The 19,010-nt window shown below is 45.3% G+C and overlaps 2 protein-coding genes across 2 annotated transcripts; one reads left to right on the top strand and one right to left on the bottom strand.

Moving 5' to 3' along the window:
• Window positions 1–490: 490 nt before the first annotated feature.
• LOC139647420 (zinc finger protein 341-like) lies at window positions 491–10,578 on the bottom strand. The gene is made up of 16 exons (XM_071523311.1): window positions 10,541–10,578; window positions 9,580–9,690; window positions 9,130–9,320; window positions 8,830–8,979; window positions 8,084–8,446; window positions 7,813–7,996; window positions 7,134–7,227; window positions 6,931–7,021; window positions 6,602–6,788; window positions 5,610–5,866; window positions 4,507–4,715; window positions 3,278–3,374; window positions 2,907–3,039; window positions 1,889–2,000; window positions 1,205–1,275; window positions 491–1,101 (listed from the first exon to the last, which is right to left on the bottom strand). The coding sequence occupies exons 1-16, from the start codon at window positions 10,569–10,571 to the stop codon at window positions 491–493; spliced, it is 2,892 nt and encodes a 963-aa protein (XP_071379412.1). The 5' UTR covers window positions 10,572–10,578.
• A 1,616-nt stretch (window positions 10,579–12,194) lies between these two features.
• Window positions 12,195–18,823, top strand: LOC139647421 (transcription factor E2F1-like). Its single transcript, XM_071523312.1, has 7 exons — window positions 12,195–12,446; window positions 12,820–12,922; window positions 14,420–14,639; window positions 14,840–14,992; window positions 16,027–16,141; window positions 17,159–17,444; window positions 18,446–18,823. The coding sequence occupies exons 1-7, from the start codon at window positions 12,195–12,197 to the stop codon at window positions 18,685–18,687; spliced, it is 1,371 nt and encodes a 456-aa protein (XP_071379413.1). The 3' UTR covers window positions 18,688–18,823.
• The last annotated feature ends 187 nt before the right edge of the window (window positions 18,824–19,010 follow it).

Below are 19,010 nucleotides of genomic sequence, written 5' to 3'. Positions count from 1 at the left end.
GTCGCATTGAAATGATGTGTAACTTAAGTCAATAAGGTACATATTCATGGAGCAGCTCATATTACTCGATCATATAAAAGAGATCCAGCAGTACATTGAAATGATAAGGTGGGAACGCACTTTAGACATGGGGAAACATTACAAAAAACACTGACTTTAGTTTTTGTAGTTTAGTTATATACCATAAATTTGAAGAAAATGATGGTGCCCATTGATTCTGACATCAAGACACCATTTTATAAATCGCACACTTTGGCTTAAATTTGTGCACAAGAAAACGTACAAATCAGGCCCACTGCTATTTCTCTTACCCTAACCCTTTACAGAGAAAGTAAAAAAAAATATGTGTATATAGTTTAAATAACGTTTTAATTTAAAACAAATAAAGAGAAGTCATTTCCCAGACACAGATTTTGCTGTTTTTAACCAATGTGTGACTCGGTTTGTTAGTTGGTCCATGTCCAGGAAATCTGTCCACAAACTGCCTGGACTACAAACATGGCTGCCGCAAACAGTTTGGATCATCGCTCTGCATCTGCTCCAGTGTGTCGCCGGCGCCCTCCTCCGCCCCGTCGTCCTCCTCTTCCTCTCCTCTCTTCGCCCGCCCGTCGGACATCGCGGCCTCAGGGTCTTCGTCAGTCCTCCTCCCCTCTCCCTCCTCCTCCTCCTCTTCCTCGTCATCCTCCTCCTCTTCCTCCTCCTCCTCCTCCTCCCTGTCCAGCTCCGCCTCCTGATCCTCGCTGCCCTTTGACCCGTCGTCGTCGTCGTCCCCCTCGGTCCTTAGGCTCTGCGCCTTCCTCGCCAACCTCCTCCTCCTCCTCCGCTCGCCCTCCTCTCCGTCCTTCTCCTCCGCCATCGGCCCTCCGCCGATCTCCTCTCCCTCCGCGCCCCCGGTCCCTCCGCTGCCCGGCCCCCCGGTTCCGGCTCCGGTCCCGGCCGCGGGGCATTTGTGGTCCCGGTAGTAGCTCTGTCTGGTGAAGCCCTTGTTGCAGGCGGAGCAGCGGAAGCGGTAGTTGTCTGTGTGGGACTGCTGGTGCTCCAGCATGTGGGCCCTGCGGCTGAACGCCTTCTGACAGAACAGACACTTGTAGGGCTTGATACCTGGAGGGGAGAGGAGTCACCGTAAAATGAATGGGTTTGAGGTTAAGTAACAGAGGCACTTCACTGCAGATTGGAGTTTTAGTTTCAGTTGTTTTTCACTCACCAGAATGGGACAGGATGTGTGCCTTGAGCTTGTCTGGTCTGTTGAATTCTTTAGTGCAGCCTACGTGTGTCCTGAGGACCAAACACATAAAAACTACATTGAAAATAATGTAACATGGAAGAAAAGGAAGGAAGGAAGGAGGGAAGAAAGGAAGGAAAGAAGGGAGAAAGGTAGGAACGAAGGAAGACAAGGAAGAAGAAAAAAGCAGGAAAGGAGGGAAGAACGGATAGAAGAGGGAAGGAAGGAGGAAACGAAAGGAAGACAAAAGTCACAAAGAGGACAGAAGGAGGAAAAGGAAGGAAGGAGGAAAAGGAAGTAAGGGAGAAAAGGATAGGAGGCAAGGAAAGCGGAAACGGGACGAAGGATGAAAAAGAACAGAAAGAAGGAAGGAAAGAAGGGAGAAAGATAGGAATGAAGGAAGAAGAAAAAAGGGAAAGAAGAGAAGAAGGAAGGAGGAAAAGGAAGGAAGTTAGAAAGAACAGAAAGAGGATAGGAGAAGGAAGGAGAAAACGAAAGGAAGACAGAAAAGTAACAACGAAAGGACAAAAGGAGGAAAAGGATGGAAGGGAGAAAAAGAAGAGGCAAGGAAAGCGGAAACAGAATGAAGGATGAAAGGGGACAGAAAGAAGGAAGGAAAGAGGCAAAGGAAGAAAGCGAAGGGGTTCAGAGAGTGGGAGGTCTCACCTGAAGGGACACTTGTATTTCTTGAAGGGCTCGTGGATCAGCATGTGTCGCTTCACCTTGTCCTTCCTGTTGAACGTCGCGTCACAGAGGGAACATTTGTACGGCTTTTCACCTGGAGGACAAGCAAACTCACCTTTACTTTGCTTCATCTGGATTTAGTGGTGTTCAGTTATAATGGACATGACTTAAGTATCTGCTCTGGTGCTATTCCTATGATTTTACTCTGTAGCTTTCAAAAGTTACAATTTTAGCAGAGATACGGAAACACTGACTATTTTTACGAGCAGCCTAATAATCTGTTAAAATGATAATCCGCAACATTTTCATATAAATAAATGTCTGCTCCGCTCTATCTGATTGCTATAACACAATAGTGATTCAACTTATATCCAGTTCATGAAACTGGATATAGGACTCTTGTTTAGAACATTGTCTGTTCTAAACAGCCGGAGTCTGCTAGGTGTTTCCCTGGAAAAATCCTCGAACGCACAGGAAGTGATGCGTTTATATATTTATATAACCTTTATTTAACTAGGAAGTCATATTGAGATTAAAACCTCTTTTACAAGTGAGACCTAAAATATTTGACTGACAAGTGATCTCAGGTCAAGTTCCATGACCTGACTTAATACAAAAACCCCTCAAGTGGACTTGAATAAGCTTCCACCTGCGTTAACATGCATCTGGGGTGATTGGATAGATTGTAATCCAAAAGTGAAGATGTAAATGCACCCACAATGCACTGCAGAATCAGATCTGATTACCCAAACCATCTCTGGAGGCTGGTCAGAGACACATTTGGCCACAGTAAGTCTAAAGCTATCTCCAAGCCAAATACAGAAACTTGTCCAAATGGATTATCAGGATACTCCTGGATGGGGAACAAGCCGGACGAGGTGTTTGCTGTCAATTTTAAAGGACGTTCTGTAAATACTAGGAGACCTAGTGACATGCAAATTGGGTTTTGGCAAGGCAAACATTTCAGTGTGTATACTGGAGACGCATTATAATGTCAGACCTGAGTGAATGCGTGTGTGCAGTTTGAGGTAGTGCTCCGTCTTGAAGGCCTTCTTGCAGATCTGACACTTGAACCTGCCTCCGACGCCGTGGGTGGGGAGGTGGCGTCGGAAATACCTCTCGCACGGGAAAACCTGACGGCCCGGGACAGAGGACAGATCTGGAGAGACTGCACCCAACTCTTAACATATGACGTGAAACACAAGAACCCATGTAACAAACCCCCAAACTCCCAACATAGGGTCATATCAATGTGTCAAAGACGTGAGGGTCAATCAATTCACAGTAAGTACCCACCATATGTATTACTATGTCCCCATAGCACATCTGACATTACAAGACAGTACAACATGTGACTTGTGTGTGTTGTACCTTCTGACAGTGCGGGCAGGGGAAGTTGTGTGAGGCGGTGAGCAGATGTTGTTCCAGGGCCTCCTGGGTGGAATATCTGCTTTGGCATTTCACACACCTGAAGGGCAAAGCAACATATAGGCTACAAATCATGGGGAAATATGTTTGAAGCAGTAATTATCCTTTAGTTCAGTTCGTTTGGCCAGGTGACAACCATTCAAACTCTGGTGGCACCAAAGACAATGAGAGTCTCCATCCTCCTCCAAGACAATTGCGGTTATGTTCATTGTAATCTGAGCCAGCTACAACAACCCCAGAACGCAAGGGTTTCTGGGTATCAGGAGATGGATGTTGACATCTGATAGCCAGCAGTTCCTCATGCTTATAAAGCCTAGCAGAACAAAAAAATGAAGTCTGGACTGATGCTCACATACAGCTGTTTCTTCATGTGTTCTTAGCTGTAAGAATTCTTGTTTGTACCAAAGAAAAACTGTAGGCGTGATCGCACTCTGACACTGGAACAAGGAAGTGATGATGAAAAACTGTCAAGATCTGAACCTCTTTGATGTGAAACAATGACTTACTTTGTTTTCCATTATTCATACTTTAAGAGAGTTTCATCCTTGGCTGAGGAGCTTCATCAATAATACTGTAGATGATGCCCTATTCATCTGCCCCGACTACTTCTTTGTATATTCCAGTTCAAAAAAATGTGGCCGTATATATCACCACCAAAATCATCTTCATCACTACTGTCACTAGATCTACTGTGTTCTGCCATGACTTCTGACCATGCGAGCAAACACGATGCTAGCCGGGCTTCACAGTAAAACTTGGCATGGATTAATTTCCCGTGGAAGCACCTATAGCACCACAACCTATGAATACTGGGAACCAAAATAATGGCATTGTTTTCCTGTGTTATAAGCATTTACTGTTCACCTACAAGACATATTCAGATTGTGAGAGAACGTTTCGTTTGATTGTAAATTTCATTGGAATTCTCTACTCTATTCATTCTCCCATTGGAAGGCAATGGCTAAGGTAGGCTAAGGAACTTCTGTACGTACCTTGGAGGAGTTTGTTTCTTTGAGTGTCATTTCATTCCTTCATTTTCCTGTCCCCTGCACTTCTTTATTACTAGGCTAAATTCAATTATGGTTTTCATATTGAACTATGGAAAAAAAACATCAGTTGAAAGCCTAAAATGGAGTGTCAGTCACCCATACAGCATTCTGTCACTGGCTGACCTGTAGACGGTGGTCTCCTTGCGCGTGCTCTGCTGCGGGCAGAAGCAGTGGGAGTACTGGTGGACGCCCAGCTCGAACAGCGAGGGGAACACCTTGCTGCACAGGTGGCAGCGGTAGGTCAGCTGCTCCTGGTGCGTCCGGATGTGCTCCAGGAACTGGTCCAGCTTCTGGAAGGTCTGGGAGCAAGACTTCAGCACGCACTTGTAGACCTGCGGGGAGCCGGCGATTGGCGATTTTAAACACGACTCACCACTATTTCTTAATAGTGCCTGCTATCTCTTTACTAAGCTGAGACTTTTTAAGGCTGTTTCAATGCCAGATAGAATGAAACATAAGATCAATTTCGCAACTAGACCTCTGACAGAACAGGTCTACATGACTGGGCTGATTTCTCACTGCAAAACGCATCGAGAAACCAGAACTCTACAACTAGATTTAAGTTAACTTAAAATTCTTGATCTAACTGCATTCAAGACCTTTAGGCATTGAGTTTATAATATAATTCAAGACATTTTAAACCTTTTTCCTGGACCTATTGACACCCTGCATTTTCTAGGGTTCCTGCAGTTATGGAAAGCCTAAAGGAGTCATAAAATTTGAAAACTGTGCATTATAGGCCAGGAACAGACGGAAAATCATATATGTCCCAAAATATTTGGATGTCATGGGAATTTGTTTTCACTCCTTTTTCTCCCCCAACTACAAGTAAGCTTGACTGCTGGCAGACCTAATTACATTTTAAGTAAATTTTCTGATTGCAAAAATTTGTAAATGTAGTTGGAACGAAGATCTTGAATATTCAAATCATCTGGTCAATGCCTTCCTTCTATGTCCCATTTGAACAGATACTGGCAAATATTTGCCATCTATATTCAACTATCAAGGAATAGTGATGGACTTTGCTTGACAAAAATGTGTGGGAACCCTGATGTAATAATAGTATAATAGTAGGGAGGTCAGATGTCAGGGTCAGGTACAGAACAGCAGCCCTGCAGCTGCTAGGGATTCAGTGTCTTGCTCAAGGACACTTCAGCATGGAGGATTTGAACAGTCTCTCTAACCTGTAGGCCACCCTGCTTCCCATAACCCTCTACCCTGCTCACCTGCTCCCCCTTGTGCTGGGTCAGGTGGGACTTGAGCTGGAAGTATGTGCTGAACTTGCTGGCGCAGAACTGGCACTGGTAGGAGCTGTCTATGACCACAATCTGTTTGGTCTGGGCTTGGCTCTGTTGGTTCTGGTTGGACTGGACCTGGGACTGGACCTGGACCCGGGGATGCCCGTTCTGCATGTCCTCCCCCTGGCTGCCGTCCGGATCGGCCTGGCCCTCCGTCGCCCTCTCCTCCGCCTCCCCCGGAGCTTCTGCGGTCAAGCATGGCGGGTATCGTTACGGGCTGGAGCTGTAAATCTGATGCTGGATCAGTGGTTCTTCATTCGTTTACTTAAGTAACCCAGTCGTGGGTCGACACATGTAAACATCATAATGGGTTACAACGACCAGATTAAGCTCATACTCCGATTATGAGAAACCCAGTGGAAACATCTGACTCCTTTCACTTTTGTTTTTTCTGTGCAAAGTCAGACTCGTTTATTACTCATTTATTATCACTATTTCTATTGGGATTATCATTTCTTTACCATGTATTAGAAGTAACCTACTGCTCTGTCAAATAGGGAGGTAGCTGGCAGCCCAACCTTTTCATACTGTTCTGCTGGTGGACTGCTCTATCTGTACATAGGAATATTTTATTAACTGGTTTATGCATGACAACAAGGAGCCAATTTCCCCCACAGGGATAATAAAGGTTTCATCTAATCTAATCTTTAGCTGTTCAAGCAGTGGAGGACCACTCCTGATGAATGAATGGAAAACACTATGACTGCACTTTGTATTGCAGATAAGTACAGGACATGTTATAATAACAACAAATATGGAGATCTGCACACTGTTCCAAATGACTTTAGGATCTTGTGTTGCCATGTGAAATGTGTTGAAGCATCTATATGTCCTTATATCATCATATGATAATGTACAAAAACTGAAACGATAATTTCCCGAAGTAGATGTATCAGTGAGCAGCAGGTCACAGATGTTACCTGTTTGCGCCGCCTCCTCTTCTGTCTGTGATTGGCTGTTCTGCTGCTGTGGCCCCTCCTCTTCCTGTTCCCCTGGCTGCTGCTGCTGCTGCTCCCCGCCCCCCTCTTCCTCATTGGATAACACCGGAACCACCTTGACTGTGATTGGTAACCTGGACACCGTGCTGGCCACACCCAGAGGCCACACCTGCAAGGTAAGGACAGCGGTTGCGTTCACGTCATATGGGAATAATCATAAGAACGAAGATATTATCTCCTGTTTATCCCCAAAAATTTTCATCATACAAACAGATTTATATAACAAAGTAGTATCAGAGACTATTACGCACCTTGTGGGTCTGCATGTGCTTCTTGACGTTGGACTTTTGGGCAAAGGCCCGGCCACAGACGATGCACTGGAACGGTTTCTCTCCTGTGTGACTGTGAAAAGAAAACGTAAGAAGTCATGACCGCAAAGGAATAGAGGCATTTTCTATTTTTAGATGGCTGCAGTTCCTGAAGTTTGAAATGGGAATGCTGGACGGTGACTCACCTTCTGATGTGTTGCTGAAGATCAAAGTTTTTCGAGAAGATTTTGTCACAGAAGTTGCACTTGAGCTTCGGGCCTTTTCCTTTCAGCTGCTCTGCTGAGGAGTGAAATGCAGCGTAAATGTATATCTATAATCTATTCCATTTAAGTATACATTATGTAGTGTGGTTTCCTCATGAGACTAATCCAGGCAATTAGCGCTTAAAGGGACAATACCACAGTTTTTGACAAGTCGGTTGTATGTCAAGCTTACTTGACATACAGACACCAATATATTGATTTGTCGATTATTAAAAATCAGATATCAGCGAGTCAGTGTCCTCCACCTCTGATATAATGGATATGATGCACTTTGATTGATTACATATTTATTGTAGAATTTATAGATATTACACTGGTTGTCTATGGGAAGACCTTAGTTTCAATGGAGAGTTTTAGAGTCTAAATTCTTTTCTCAGAGGCTTTTCCTCCCTGCCAAGAATACAGTTCTGGGGGGAAACACTGACATGAAATTGTCAATTTTAATGATTTAATGACAAAATATCAGCTATTGGCAGCTTCAATCCACACAATATCGATATCAGTTGAACCCTGTCTCAAACTGTTTTCTGCCATCTTTTTTCCATCGTTTAGAAATGTAGGATCCCAAGACCCAAATGTCAAAAACTTTTTTAAATCAGACCTGTGGCTCCGTCCGGCCCTTTCTTGCTGTTCCTCGGCCGCTTGGGGATGATGACCTTCTCGAAGTCGCCCAGCTCCGTCAGGTTGGCGGTGATGCTGCAGGTCTTGGTCTTGGTGCCCTGCTTGCCCGGGCTGTAGACGGGCGGGGTGGTGTACGACTGGCTCTCCACACACTGGCTGGGCACCTGAGGGAGACGCACCAGGAACGAACACACATTTTAGTCGGTATCTTCTAAGTCTACAGACAACCGGACGGTAAACCCTATCCTCACCTGCACCGGCTGGAACGACTGCAGGCCCAGGGTGTGGATCTCCGCCCCGCCGCCCCCGCCCCCGCCCCCCCCGGCCATGTGGGGCAGGGCGCTGTAGACCTGAACCACCGAGTTGCTGTGGCTCGCCGGGACCTGGGAGGAGAGGGGCTGCTGGGACGGCTGTCCGGACGGGAGGGGGTGGGCCGGCGTCTGGCCCGAGGGGAGGGGGTGGGGGGGCTGCTGCTGCTGCTGCTGCTGCTGCTGTGGCTGCTGCTGCTGCTGCTGGTGCTGCTGGTGCTGGGGATGGTGGTGGTGGTGGTGGTGGTGCAGGTGGTGGTGGTGCTGGAGGTACGACACGCCGGTCGTGTGCATGCTCAGGTTACTCTGAGGAAGAAAAAGCATGAGAGGAGATGAAGATAAGGATTTTATGCTAGGGACAGTTATTATGCCGCATTTGTACATAATGTTAATATACATTTTAACGTATTGACATGAAATTGTGTTGTGATTTAAGCCGATAAGACCAAAATTTTCTGTTTCGGGGTCTGGTGAACCATCTGCCAACTCCTTTACACATCTAAATTCCTCCAACTCTACTCTTCATACTATTTCTTGTAGCATATCATAGGATGCTATAGGGTAGATACAATTTCTTTAATCAGACTATTGAGCCGCTAACATTTCTCCATGACTTTCAAGCAGTGGATTTTTTAAGTGGATTTTTGACATTAACCATTTCCCCACAACTTCCACCACTGTTTTCTCACCTGTATAGGCGTCTGCATGGCGGCCATGGGCTGGTCGATGGAGGTGAAGGCCGAGATGGCCGACATGAGAACGTCGTCGCTGACCAGCACGTTGCCTTGGACCAGAGTGTGTGTCAGCGGGGAGGGGGGGACTGTGATGTAGGTGGACACCTGGTGTATGAGTGGGGGGAATGAACAATGAAACATAAACTAAACCTAAAACAAATTGTTTCTATCCTTAGATCATTCATCCATGTATGCGTTTAATCAATCAAACAATCGCAAAATCTTCCATGTAATAAACCCGTTCTGTCCTCTGACCTGTCTGTTGGCTGCGGTCTGTGGCCCGGAGCTGATGGAGGGGACGGGGGTGTAGGCGTTGGTGGAGGCCAAGGACACGGTGGACAGAGACGGGGCGCCGGACTGGCACTGCTCCCTCTTGTGGGTCATGAAGGCCGGCAAGGAGTTGAACTGTTTCTTGCACTTCCCACACAGGAACACATCCTCGTCGTCTGCAGGGAGGGAGAAACATGGAAGTGTGATGGAGAGAGGGAACGACACACACCCCGAAGGTTTAAAGTAAAAAAAATACAGAGCATTTTCATACATTCATACAAATAAATGTCTGTTTTGCCACTCAGCCGCTTTGCTGCCCCCTTGTGGATAAGCGGTTTACACCCTCAGACAGGCTCTGGGGAGGCAGGTCAGGCAGGTTTGAATTCAGGCTGGAACATGCCTGTGACTCAGCTGTCATGTATCTAGCGAACGCACCCATAGACTGGATGGTGGGCGTCCCGGAGACGGTCTGGCTGTTGGGGTCGGGAACGCCGCCTTGGCCGTCCAGCAGAGACTGGACCGCCAGCACCGTCTGGTTGTCCATGCCTGACGCAGAGGAAGAGAGAGGCAGGGGGAAGAGACATGAGAGTTGGGATCCGATGCTTCACAGTCACAGAGGGCCTGAAGGAGAGTCTCCCTACTCACTACTGTGCTTCCTATATGGTGACTGCTGGAAACCTGAGCAATGCTGTTCATCTGAATGTGAATACATCCAGAACAAGGTGCTGATGTTAGAAAAAAAACACTATGGTAATCCTATACATTTTAGAAGGAAACTATACAAATTTCACAGCAAAATTATAAGCCCCTATAGGAATACCATAGTAATACTTTAAGAGACTGAAAAAAACATACAGTATGGTAAAATCATTATTGATACATCACTGACACACTATAAGTTCCTATAGGAATATTATGGTGATACTATAAGAGATGAAAAAAATCCACAAAGTATAAAAAAGGCACTATAAATTCACTATTCAACGCCATAGACACACTGTAAGTACCTACTGAAATATTAAAGGGATATTACAGTGATTTTTCGTTAGGGGGCCTGTTATGAGAGTAAAACATGCAATCTGAATAACAGCAGTACATCATTTCGCTGCCTGACAGGAATATGATCAGAACATCTTACAGTATTCATGCAGAGCCACCTCCAGCTGTCTTTACAGCGTCTACAGCAGCGAATCTGTTTGTTTGTTTACAACCACAGACACCCCCTCCCTCCTCTGGGATGTCTTGATTGATAATCATAACCAAATATAGCTGTTTGCAGCAATCTGCATCGACATTTTTACACAGCCAAACAGGCGCGTTACATTCGCATTGCACAGCATACACGTTTACGTTTAATCTAGTTGTAGTGACGAGGTTATAAGAAAATGATCCGTACCTTCAAGCACTTCAAATATTGCCTGCGCCATCTTGTAGTTCCTCTGCTGCGTGGTAGGCGCTCGATTAACAGGGTCTGGCTGTAGAAGCGATGCTGCATTCAAGTGTCATAGGAAATGACATAAGTAGGGATTGACAGTACCGGTAAAACGCCATGATTTTAGTGCGTAGCAATGTAACCCAAAGGAGTTTTGATGACAAAATGACTTCAGTGATGCCTGTAGTCAAGGTAAGGAATTATATATTCATTTAAAATAGAATGAATAAAATGAACGCTTTTCATCATGTAAGTTATTTTGCTATTGTTGTTTTTAACTGTCACATTTTGACGTTTTTTTTCCCATGGGTCCTGAATGCAGCGTCAGATCGATTAACTTGCGCTCGGTAAAATTACTGACAACTTTGCGGGCCAATCATAGACGGCTAATCCCGTCCTCCGGAAGCTGCCGCTTCTCGACCAATGGGAGCCTACGGAATGGCGCACGTGCCGGTTTCGCGGCAAAAAAGATTTCGCGCGAAAACCCCCCAAGCCTTGTTTAGAATTAGATCAGCTGGGACAATAACAACAATAGCAGCCGATAACGGGGTCGGGACGGTGCTTTTATTAACGCACTGCGGCCGGCACAAGCAGCGAAAGGACCTGCAACTGTCGTTTTAAAGGATGCGTTTGTATTTCACGGCTTTATTTCCTTTATATTTCCAGTTTTGTCGGACTGCTTCCTGCGTGCCCCAACAAAACGAGGGGGTTGAGGGACTGCGGCTAATAACTTAGCTAGCATGCTAATTTGCCCTATATTTTCATATCAAACGCTTTCTCTATTTACAACCTTGCACTAACTGTCGCTTTTAAATATATACCCTCAAACATGCTTCTGTGTGGCGGTGAAGCTGTTTGCATTGTAGATTATATTTTATTTCGTTAGCTTACTGTTGGACAGCTGTTATAAAGTTTTAATAACCCTTAAACTAACGCCCGTCTTCATTGTAAAGCGAAATTAGAGTGTTTCATAGCTAGTTTGCTGGTTGTACCGTGTTATTTGCTAACTTGCACCAGTCTTTATTGATAGTATCTTAGCTAGCTAGTTAGCAGGGTCGGCTGTACTAAGGGCAGTGTGGCCAGGCCTCGCCGCATTACTGTACTGACAGAAAAGATGAAAACAAAAGATTAGCAAGCCCCCTTGCTAACTTGCTAACGTCTAGCGTTAATTACAGCATCGGCCTATTTGATAATCTTTGTTTTATAACATACCAGCGCCTTAGCCTTGGGCAGTGTCTTGTTATGCATTTAGCAATATTTTTCTATCTGCCAAATTTCCTGTTTGGCCGAACAGCCGCTCCTGCTGTTTCAATATCAGCCTGAATTTGTTTTTAGCACTTAGCTTGCTAATAGTCATTTCTTATGTTAAAGTTACACCGTTGTTTATTCATGTGTTAACGTTATAGTCTGTTTGTAAAGGTGAAAACTACTTAGAAATGTTCAACCTGCCCAGGAACAAGTGCAAGCAAACTCTCAGGAGGCTTCATCACTGTTCCTCACATTCACTGAGCACAGCAGATGCCAGTAGGTGTTGATACTCAGTCAAACTACAGCATCTCAGTTTGTGCCCCCCACCCCCGTAACCCGCAAGTCAAGGGGTGCTCTGCGGGACACGACCATGTCAGAGACTCTGATCACGGGGCAGACGTCGGAGGACCTGCTGGCCGACTTCGAGACGCTGCTGAACGCCGGGAGCATCGACCTGAGCGAGGACCACCAGATAGTGATCATCTCCAGCCCCGGCGGCGTGGGGCTCCACCCGGCCGTGGCCCCCACCAGCACGGGGGAGATCCTGCTGTTCGCTACCCCGCAGGGGCCCGCCGACGTGGGGATCCAGGACAAGAGGCGGCCCGCTCTGGGGAGACCTCCGGTGAGGAGAGGGGGAGGATGGAGATGTGGGGAGAAGGGAAGGTGGAGCGTTGTATAAGAGAAAGAGAAAGAGGGAGTAAGCGAGCAGTTAACTGAGGAGTTGCCCTTTGAACAATTATGTTGACTTTTGTACATTTATGTGCTTATGCCTGCATAATAGAGCAATAAATGTGGCAACCACCTGTTGCTGTAAGGCATTTGGTCTTGCTTGTCATCCACCAGAGAGTTTTCTTTCTTTCTTTCTTTCCTTCTTTGGTGTGTTTAGTTCTTAGCACATGATTAGTACATGATTGTAATTGTGCCATTAGGATTGTTCCTCTGACTAATTCTCTCTGTCTCTTTCTCCATTTTTCTATTTCTTTCTCTCTCTCCAGGTGAAGAGGAAGTTGGACCTGGACAGTGACCACCAGTATGTCAGCACCACCCGGCCCCCTTCCCTCGGCGAAGCACCACCCTCCACACCCGCCCCTCCCAGAGGTGCACACACACACACACACACACACACAGAGCTTATTCTGCTTATTCGTTTCATCCTCAGATCAGCAGAAGACCTTCAGCCTTCTTAGTTGCTGACATCGGCCTGCACTCAGTGTCTTTCTCTTCCTTTCCGATGTGGAATATTTTTAAGAGAGAGTTAGTCTGAGAGAGTTAGTTCACGAAAAGTGCTTCACAGGAGTACATACGCTATACAGAGGTGCGCGTTTGAATACAAGAAGACTGAAAAGGCTTAAGACTGTAAGGGTGAGCAAATGGAAGAACAGTGTGTTCTTTCACTTGCTGAACAGCGCAAGTGAAAGTCTCGGAGAGTGTAAAACGCCTACGATGTCAAACATGAAAATGAAAGTGGTGCTTGAACACAAAGTACTGTCCTGTCTCTGTGTATCGCCTCAAGCTCCTTCAGTACCTAGCGTTAAATACCTACTTAACTTCACTGAACTTAATTCCTTTATCAAGCCCTATAACCTTGACTGAGAAGTCTTTAATAATAAAATACATCTGAAGCAAGTCCCTGAAGTGATAACCACAGCCACTGTAAAAAAAAAAAAAGAAAATCTGTATTGCCGTATTAAGTTGCTGGGGATTCGTGTCACTGTGTTCTGGATAAAAACAAGACATTAAGGAACACATACACACATACAATACCCATTTTATTAGTATACAGTAGTAAAACACACGACTCAAATATACAGTAGTAAAATACATAGATATGACGTTTAGTAGCATAGAAACTACAGCGTCAGCAGTTTCCTGTTCAGCCGCTCTTCTGTTTTCCACTGCACACACTGCAAACCAAGCCTGGTCTGCACTGTGCAGGAAGCCCAAACTCAATCTCTTGTTTAGTCTCAAATTGAATCCCGGGACCTAACTCTGCTCTGCACTCCCCAGAGTGTCAATGGAACTTTAAAGTTTGCTATGACAGCTATTCGAGCTTGATTTAAAAGCAGTTCAACTCTTTAATCAACTTAACATCATAGCTAAGTTGAATTTGAATGATAACTCTGACCCATATCTCCATCTCCCTCCTGTTCAACCCCCTTATTCTCTCCATCTCTCTGTTCTCCGCCAGTTGGACAAAGTTATGATAAACTGAGCAAAGTGGCAAGATCAAATCCCTGTTCCTCTTCCATTCGACAGTCTCGCTGCAGCGCTTCGCTTAGACTGAACCTATAAATGGAAAGAAAATACACAAGGATGAAAGACTGCTGTCTTCAAAAAAGAAAGTACAAAACAAAACTGAAATTGCTCCCTTCCCATCTCTCTTCTGTCAATCCCCAGAGTATCGATGGTGGAGACTCGCTTCTGAAGTTCTTCTACATGTCTGCCACATGAAAGAGTCTCAATTAGATGGGATGGGACACTCTTCTCTGTCACAGCCCCCACTTTATGATTTAGACCAGGGTGTAGTTTTACAAGAAAATCTTTAAGACGAAAATTCAAACCTTTACCTCCTTCCCACCTCCTTCCCCCTTCCAGTCCCCCGAGGCTCGACGGAGAAGTCCCGATACGACACGTCCCTGAACCTGACCACCAAGCGCTTCCTGCACCTGCTGTCCCAGTCCCCGGACGGCGTGGTGGACCTGAACTGGGCCTCGCAGGTCCTGGACGTCCAGAAGAGGCGGATCTACGACATCACCAACGTCCTGGAGGGAATCCAGCTCATCTCCAAGAAGTCCAAGAACAACATCCAATGGCTGTGAGTACAAGAATGGTAGACTAGAGTAGAAAATATGAGTGTGTCAAATTCATGTGATTGATTTCCATCCATGTTATACCTACTGTTTAACATATCTTTTCTTATGGTCGGCTAACCCACCATTGTCTGGAGGTTCCTTTCTTTTCTAAGATTCTAAGATAAGTTTCTCACACATATTTCTGTATTATCTTCCCCTGTAGTGGTAATCGCATCGACGGGGCCTCGCTCGCTCGCCATAAGGAGTTGCAGAGGGAGGTGTGTGACCTGACGGAGGCCGAGGAGCAGCTGGACGAGCTCATCTCCAACTGTAACCTCCAGCTCAGGCTGCTCACCGAGGACTCCCAGAACAAGAAATATCCTTTTCACCAGTGTCTTGTCTAAACTACAGACCGAGCCCCGAAAGAGGTGACGACCTAGCTCCGGCACCTCCACATAGTAACAGAGCTAGCATGTTTTAATGCTGAGACTAAAGCCCAGACTCACTCTGTGTGGGAAAAGCACACACTATATCACCAACATGATCAAATCAGAATGACATGCTATTCACCAACTGTGTGAAATGAGTGGAAAGTATGACCAATAGCACTGGTCAAAAGTTGAATCTTCATGGTCATGCATATGTGAATTATATGTAAATGTCATTGTTTTGCTGACATAATATTTATTTGCAGGCAAGGCCTTGCAAATCAAGACTGCACCCGGTTCACTAACACTTCACAAAACCAACTATACTGAAAGGTATACTTTGTGCAGTGAGTTTAGCCATTGAGACTGGCTGCTGTCTTTGCTGCAAGGCTGATCCTCCTATGTTTTACATATATAGGCCAGACATGACAAAAATAACTTGAAAAACTGAAGCAGCAATTTGCATAGCAATTTGTTCTGAAGGAGTATTTGCTTGCGCAGCGCTCTTTTCGAGGGCTTGTTTGCGCCACAGTTAGATTTGCATACATTTCTTGGTGAATAAGACTAACACTGCACTTGTAGCTCAAGCAACTGAGGCACAAAAAATGCACAGATTGCTGTTGCAACGCAATCTTAGTGAATTTTGGACCTAAATTTCCTCTTTGGGTCTCAGGCTGATGTGGGGTGGTGGTGGCCTAGAGGTTAGAGGGTCAAGCCGAGCAGTGTATGTCATTGTATTGGGCTTAGTGTGCTTCTGTTTATATATATTGTTATGCTATTCTGCCTATTCATGTGTATACCTTAAGGTGTGCAGTTGGTGATGTGTTTAATTTTACCAAGGGGGGTGGCAGGCAGCAAAATCAGCATGTTTTCTATCCTGTTCTCTGCAAAATCTTAAATAGACAGTAGTGTATTGGAGATTCTGTTAGTGTAGGCATGACACCCATAACATTAGCGTTTTATTCCTTAACTGTTGCATCACGCTGGGCTATGTGCGCTGCCAGGACTTGAGGAAGTCATTCGACTCCCCAGACCAACTGGTCATGGTGATCAGAGCTCCACCAGAGACCCAGATGCAGGTCTCTGAACCCAGTGAGGTACATGATTTATTTTCATTTTTATTTGAATTAGTTAACTTGATTCTATTATTAATCAATATCTGTCATATCTTACTCCCCTTGTAGAGGTAACCAAAATTTAACTTTTCAAAAGTCTTATCCGCTCTCATTCGAGCAACTTCTTAGTGTAGACATAATACTCTCACTTTTTGTGTTGTAGTGATCACATTCCTCCTAGAGATTTACCTCTTGCTTTTATACTGACTCTTCACAATAGGTGCAAATAGAGAAACTGAAATTAATATTATGCAGCATCATGAAGAAGGGCAAGGGACAACAAAATGCTAGACATTAAGTTTTGATTGTTTTCAGGGACCATAGTACTAGTGTACTATAAACCAGTGATTCTCAACCTTTTTCATAGCAAGGACCTCTAATTTAGTCCACATTAGAGCCACAGACCCCCATTTGATGAGATTTTGTCCCTCTGACAATATTTTTGTTGTTAGATATGATTTTGTCCAGAATTCCATGACAATCTGTATTGTAAGTAGAGAGATAACTGTGATCAAAACAGTCATTCTTCTACAATCTCTTTTTTATTCTTTTATTCTCTAATTGTGTTAACTTGTAAATGAAATAAAGATGAAGTTTAACAATTCATCAATTTGCTGGGGACCCCCTGGAACCCCCTCAAGGACCCCTGGTGGTCCCCAGACCCCACGTTGAGAACCACTGCTATAAACTACTTCTGTAGTGTGTCTTTTGGTATTTTCCATGTTTTTCCTCCTACATCGGACATTTCTATCTGTCTGCATGTATCATCGCTGTTGGGAGAAAACAGGAACTAAGGAAGGAACAGCCTTATTTTGAGCTTGACAGCTATGCATTTTGTAGTTCAACCAACGGGTTTTGAAACGATTTAATAAACCCAAGTTTCAAATCTCCCACCCGTAGAGGAGCATGTAATCCTTGAATTGAAGTTAAAACATGAAAGTCGGCAAATCTTGCGAGGTTTGCACATGACGACATGCGTATCGTGTCCGTGCGTCTCAGGGTTACCAGGTGTCCCTGAAGAGCACGCGGGGCCCCATCGACGTCTTCCTCTGCCCGGAGGACAGCTCGGGCGTCTGCAGCCCGGTGACGGGCAGCAGTCCCTCCAAACCCGGCGCCGACCCCACGCTGGCCCCGGGGCCCGCGCCGCCCGCCGACCAGCCGCAGCCCAGGAGCTCCGCCGCGGCACAGGAAGTGAGGTCGTCGTCTCCGGCGTCCACGTCGTCCACAGTCACAGCAGCCTCCCAGCAGGACCCCTCCTCCTCTCTGGCGTTAGGCGGCGACGCAGGTAAGCAAACCACAAATGATTCTACAAGGAATCTGCCAGGCTATAAATTAGTCTACTTGTCATTTATGAACTGCATTTCCCCCTACAATAATTTCCTTGTGTAGTGGCAAAGCAGCAACAAACACAGAGGACACAGCTAGGGGAAACACATTTTCCGGGGATAAAAAGTATTTGAGCAAAACTAGAAACATAACGCATCACTTTCTGTGTCCCCGAGGATTTTTCCCAGGAGAGAGCTACCAGACACCGGGTGTTTAGAACAGCAAATGTAAAAGCGTTCATGAACTGGATATAGGTGGAATCACTCTTGTGGTATAGCAATCAGAAATCGAGAGTTTATTTACATGAGAACGTCACTAGTTATTACTTTAAATGCTCTAATGCAGAGTTTCTCGAGGTAGGGTTCCCAGAAAAATTAGAAATAATTTAATTCCACTATAATTCAGTTCACTCAGTTCACTGTAAATGATCCCAATTAGAGAATGTACAGTATATGAATGTCTATTATAATCTTAGGTTTCACTCTCACCGCTATTATCTCCCCACATACAATTCAACTCGATACCAAGTAAACAACACTCTCGACTTGGCTTTCCTCTGTGTTTTTTTCCCAGCTTTTCACATTCAGTATATTCCTTGTCTGTTCCATCGGGTTAGGGTTAGAAGTGAATATGTTTTATGATTAGCATTCTCAATATTGTAATTTTGATTATTATCATCCTGGGTTTCAGTGGAGAGTTTTAGTGTCCCGTGGTCTAAATGTTGTCTCAGAGGCTTTTCCACCCTGACAAGAATAAAATTCTGGGCAAAACACTGAATAGAATTTTTAGCATGAAAATGGCCAAAAGTTGAGATATTGAATACTGTTAATCAGCGGCTTCAATCCAAAAATATCTACTATTGGCCTTCAAAAACCCAAAGTGGTCGAACCCTAGTAACAGTCTCATCATCCAGCATTTGCCACCTCTTACTTCTCTGGGATCTGTTTCCTCTCCCGACAGAATCCTTTCTGGCGGGCGACCCGTTCTCCGGCCTGGGGGACATGCCCGACTTCGACCTCTCGCCCCTCTCCTCCTCCGACTTCCTGAACGGCGAGTGCCTCCCGCTCCCGCTGGACGGCTTCATCAACCTGTCCCCGCCCCACAGCCACGACTACCACTTCGGCCTGGAGGACCACGAGGGCATCAGCGAACTGTTCGACTGTGACTTTGGCGACCTGACGCGGGTTTTGGAGGAGAGTTAGGTGAAGAGGAGGAGGAAGAGGAAGAGGAAGAGGAAGAGGACCCCGACTTTGTTTCAAAGGGTGGGGTGTGGGGAAATGTTTTTAGGGCCATGAATAATCTCCCTCCATCCCCCAAATCCAGCCCCAGCTACAAGTCTCGAACCCCCAAATTGTACAGCACAGTACTAGCACTTCTCTCCAGCCATTTAGCCATTTTTAGCGAAAGAGTTTGGCTTTAGTACAGCTATTTAATTTATTTATATGAATGTCTTTTTGATATTTTGTACCGAGCGAGGTTTTGTTTTCGTTCATTCCGTTTTATCTAAGTGGATTGTGCAGGTGTG

Source organism: Centroberyx affinis, unplaced genomic scaffold, assembly GCF_046629955.1.
Source record: "Centroberyx affinis isolate AG114_WGS23_722 - 3 ecotype Tasmania unplaced genomic scaffold, CSIRO-AGI_Caff_v1 ptg001079l_1, whole genome shotgun sequence".
Lineage (NCBI taxonomy): Eukaryota > Metazoa > Chordata > Actinopteri > Beryciformes > Berycidae > Centroberyx > Centroberyx affinis.
This window is presented reverse-complemented; position numbering and strand designations above follow the sequence as displayed.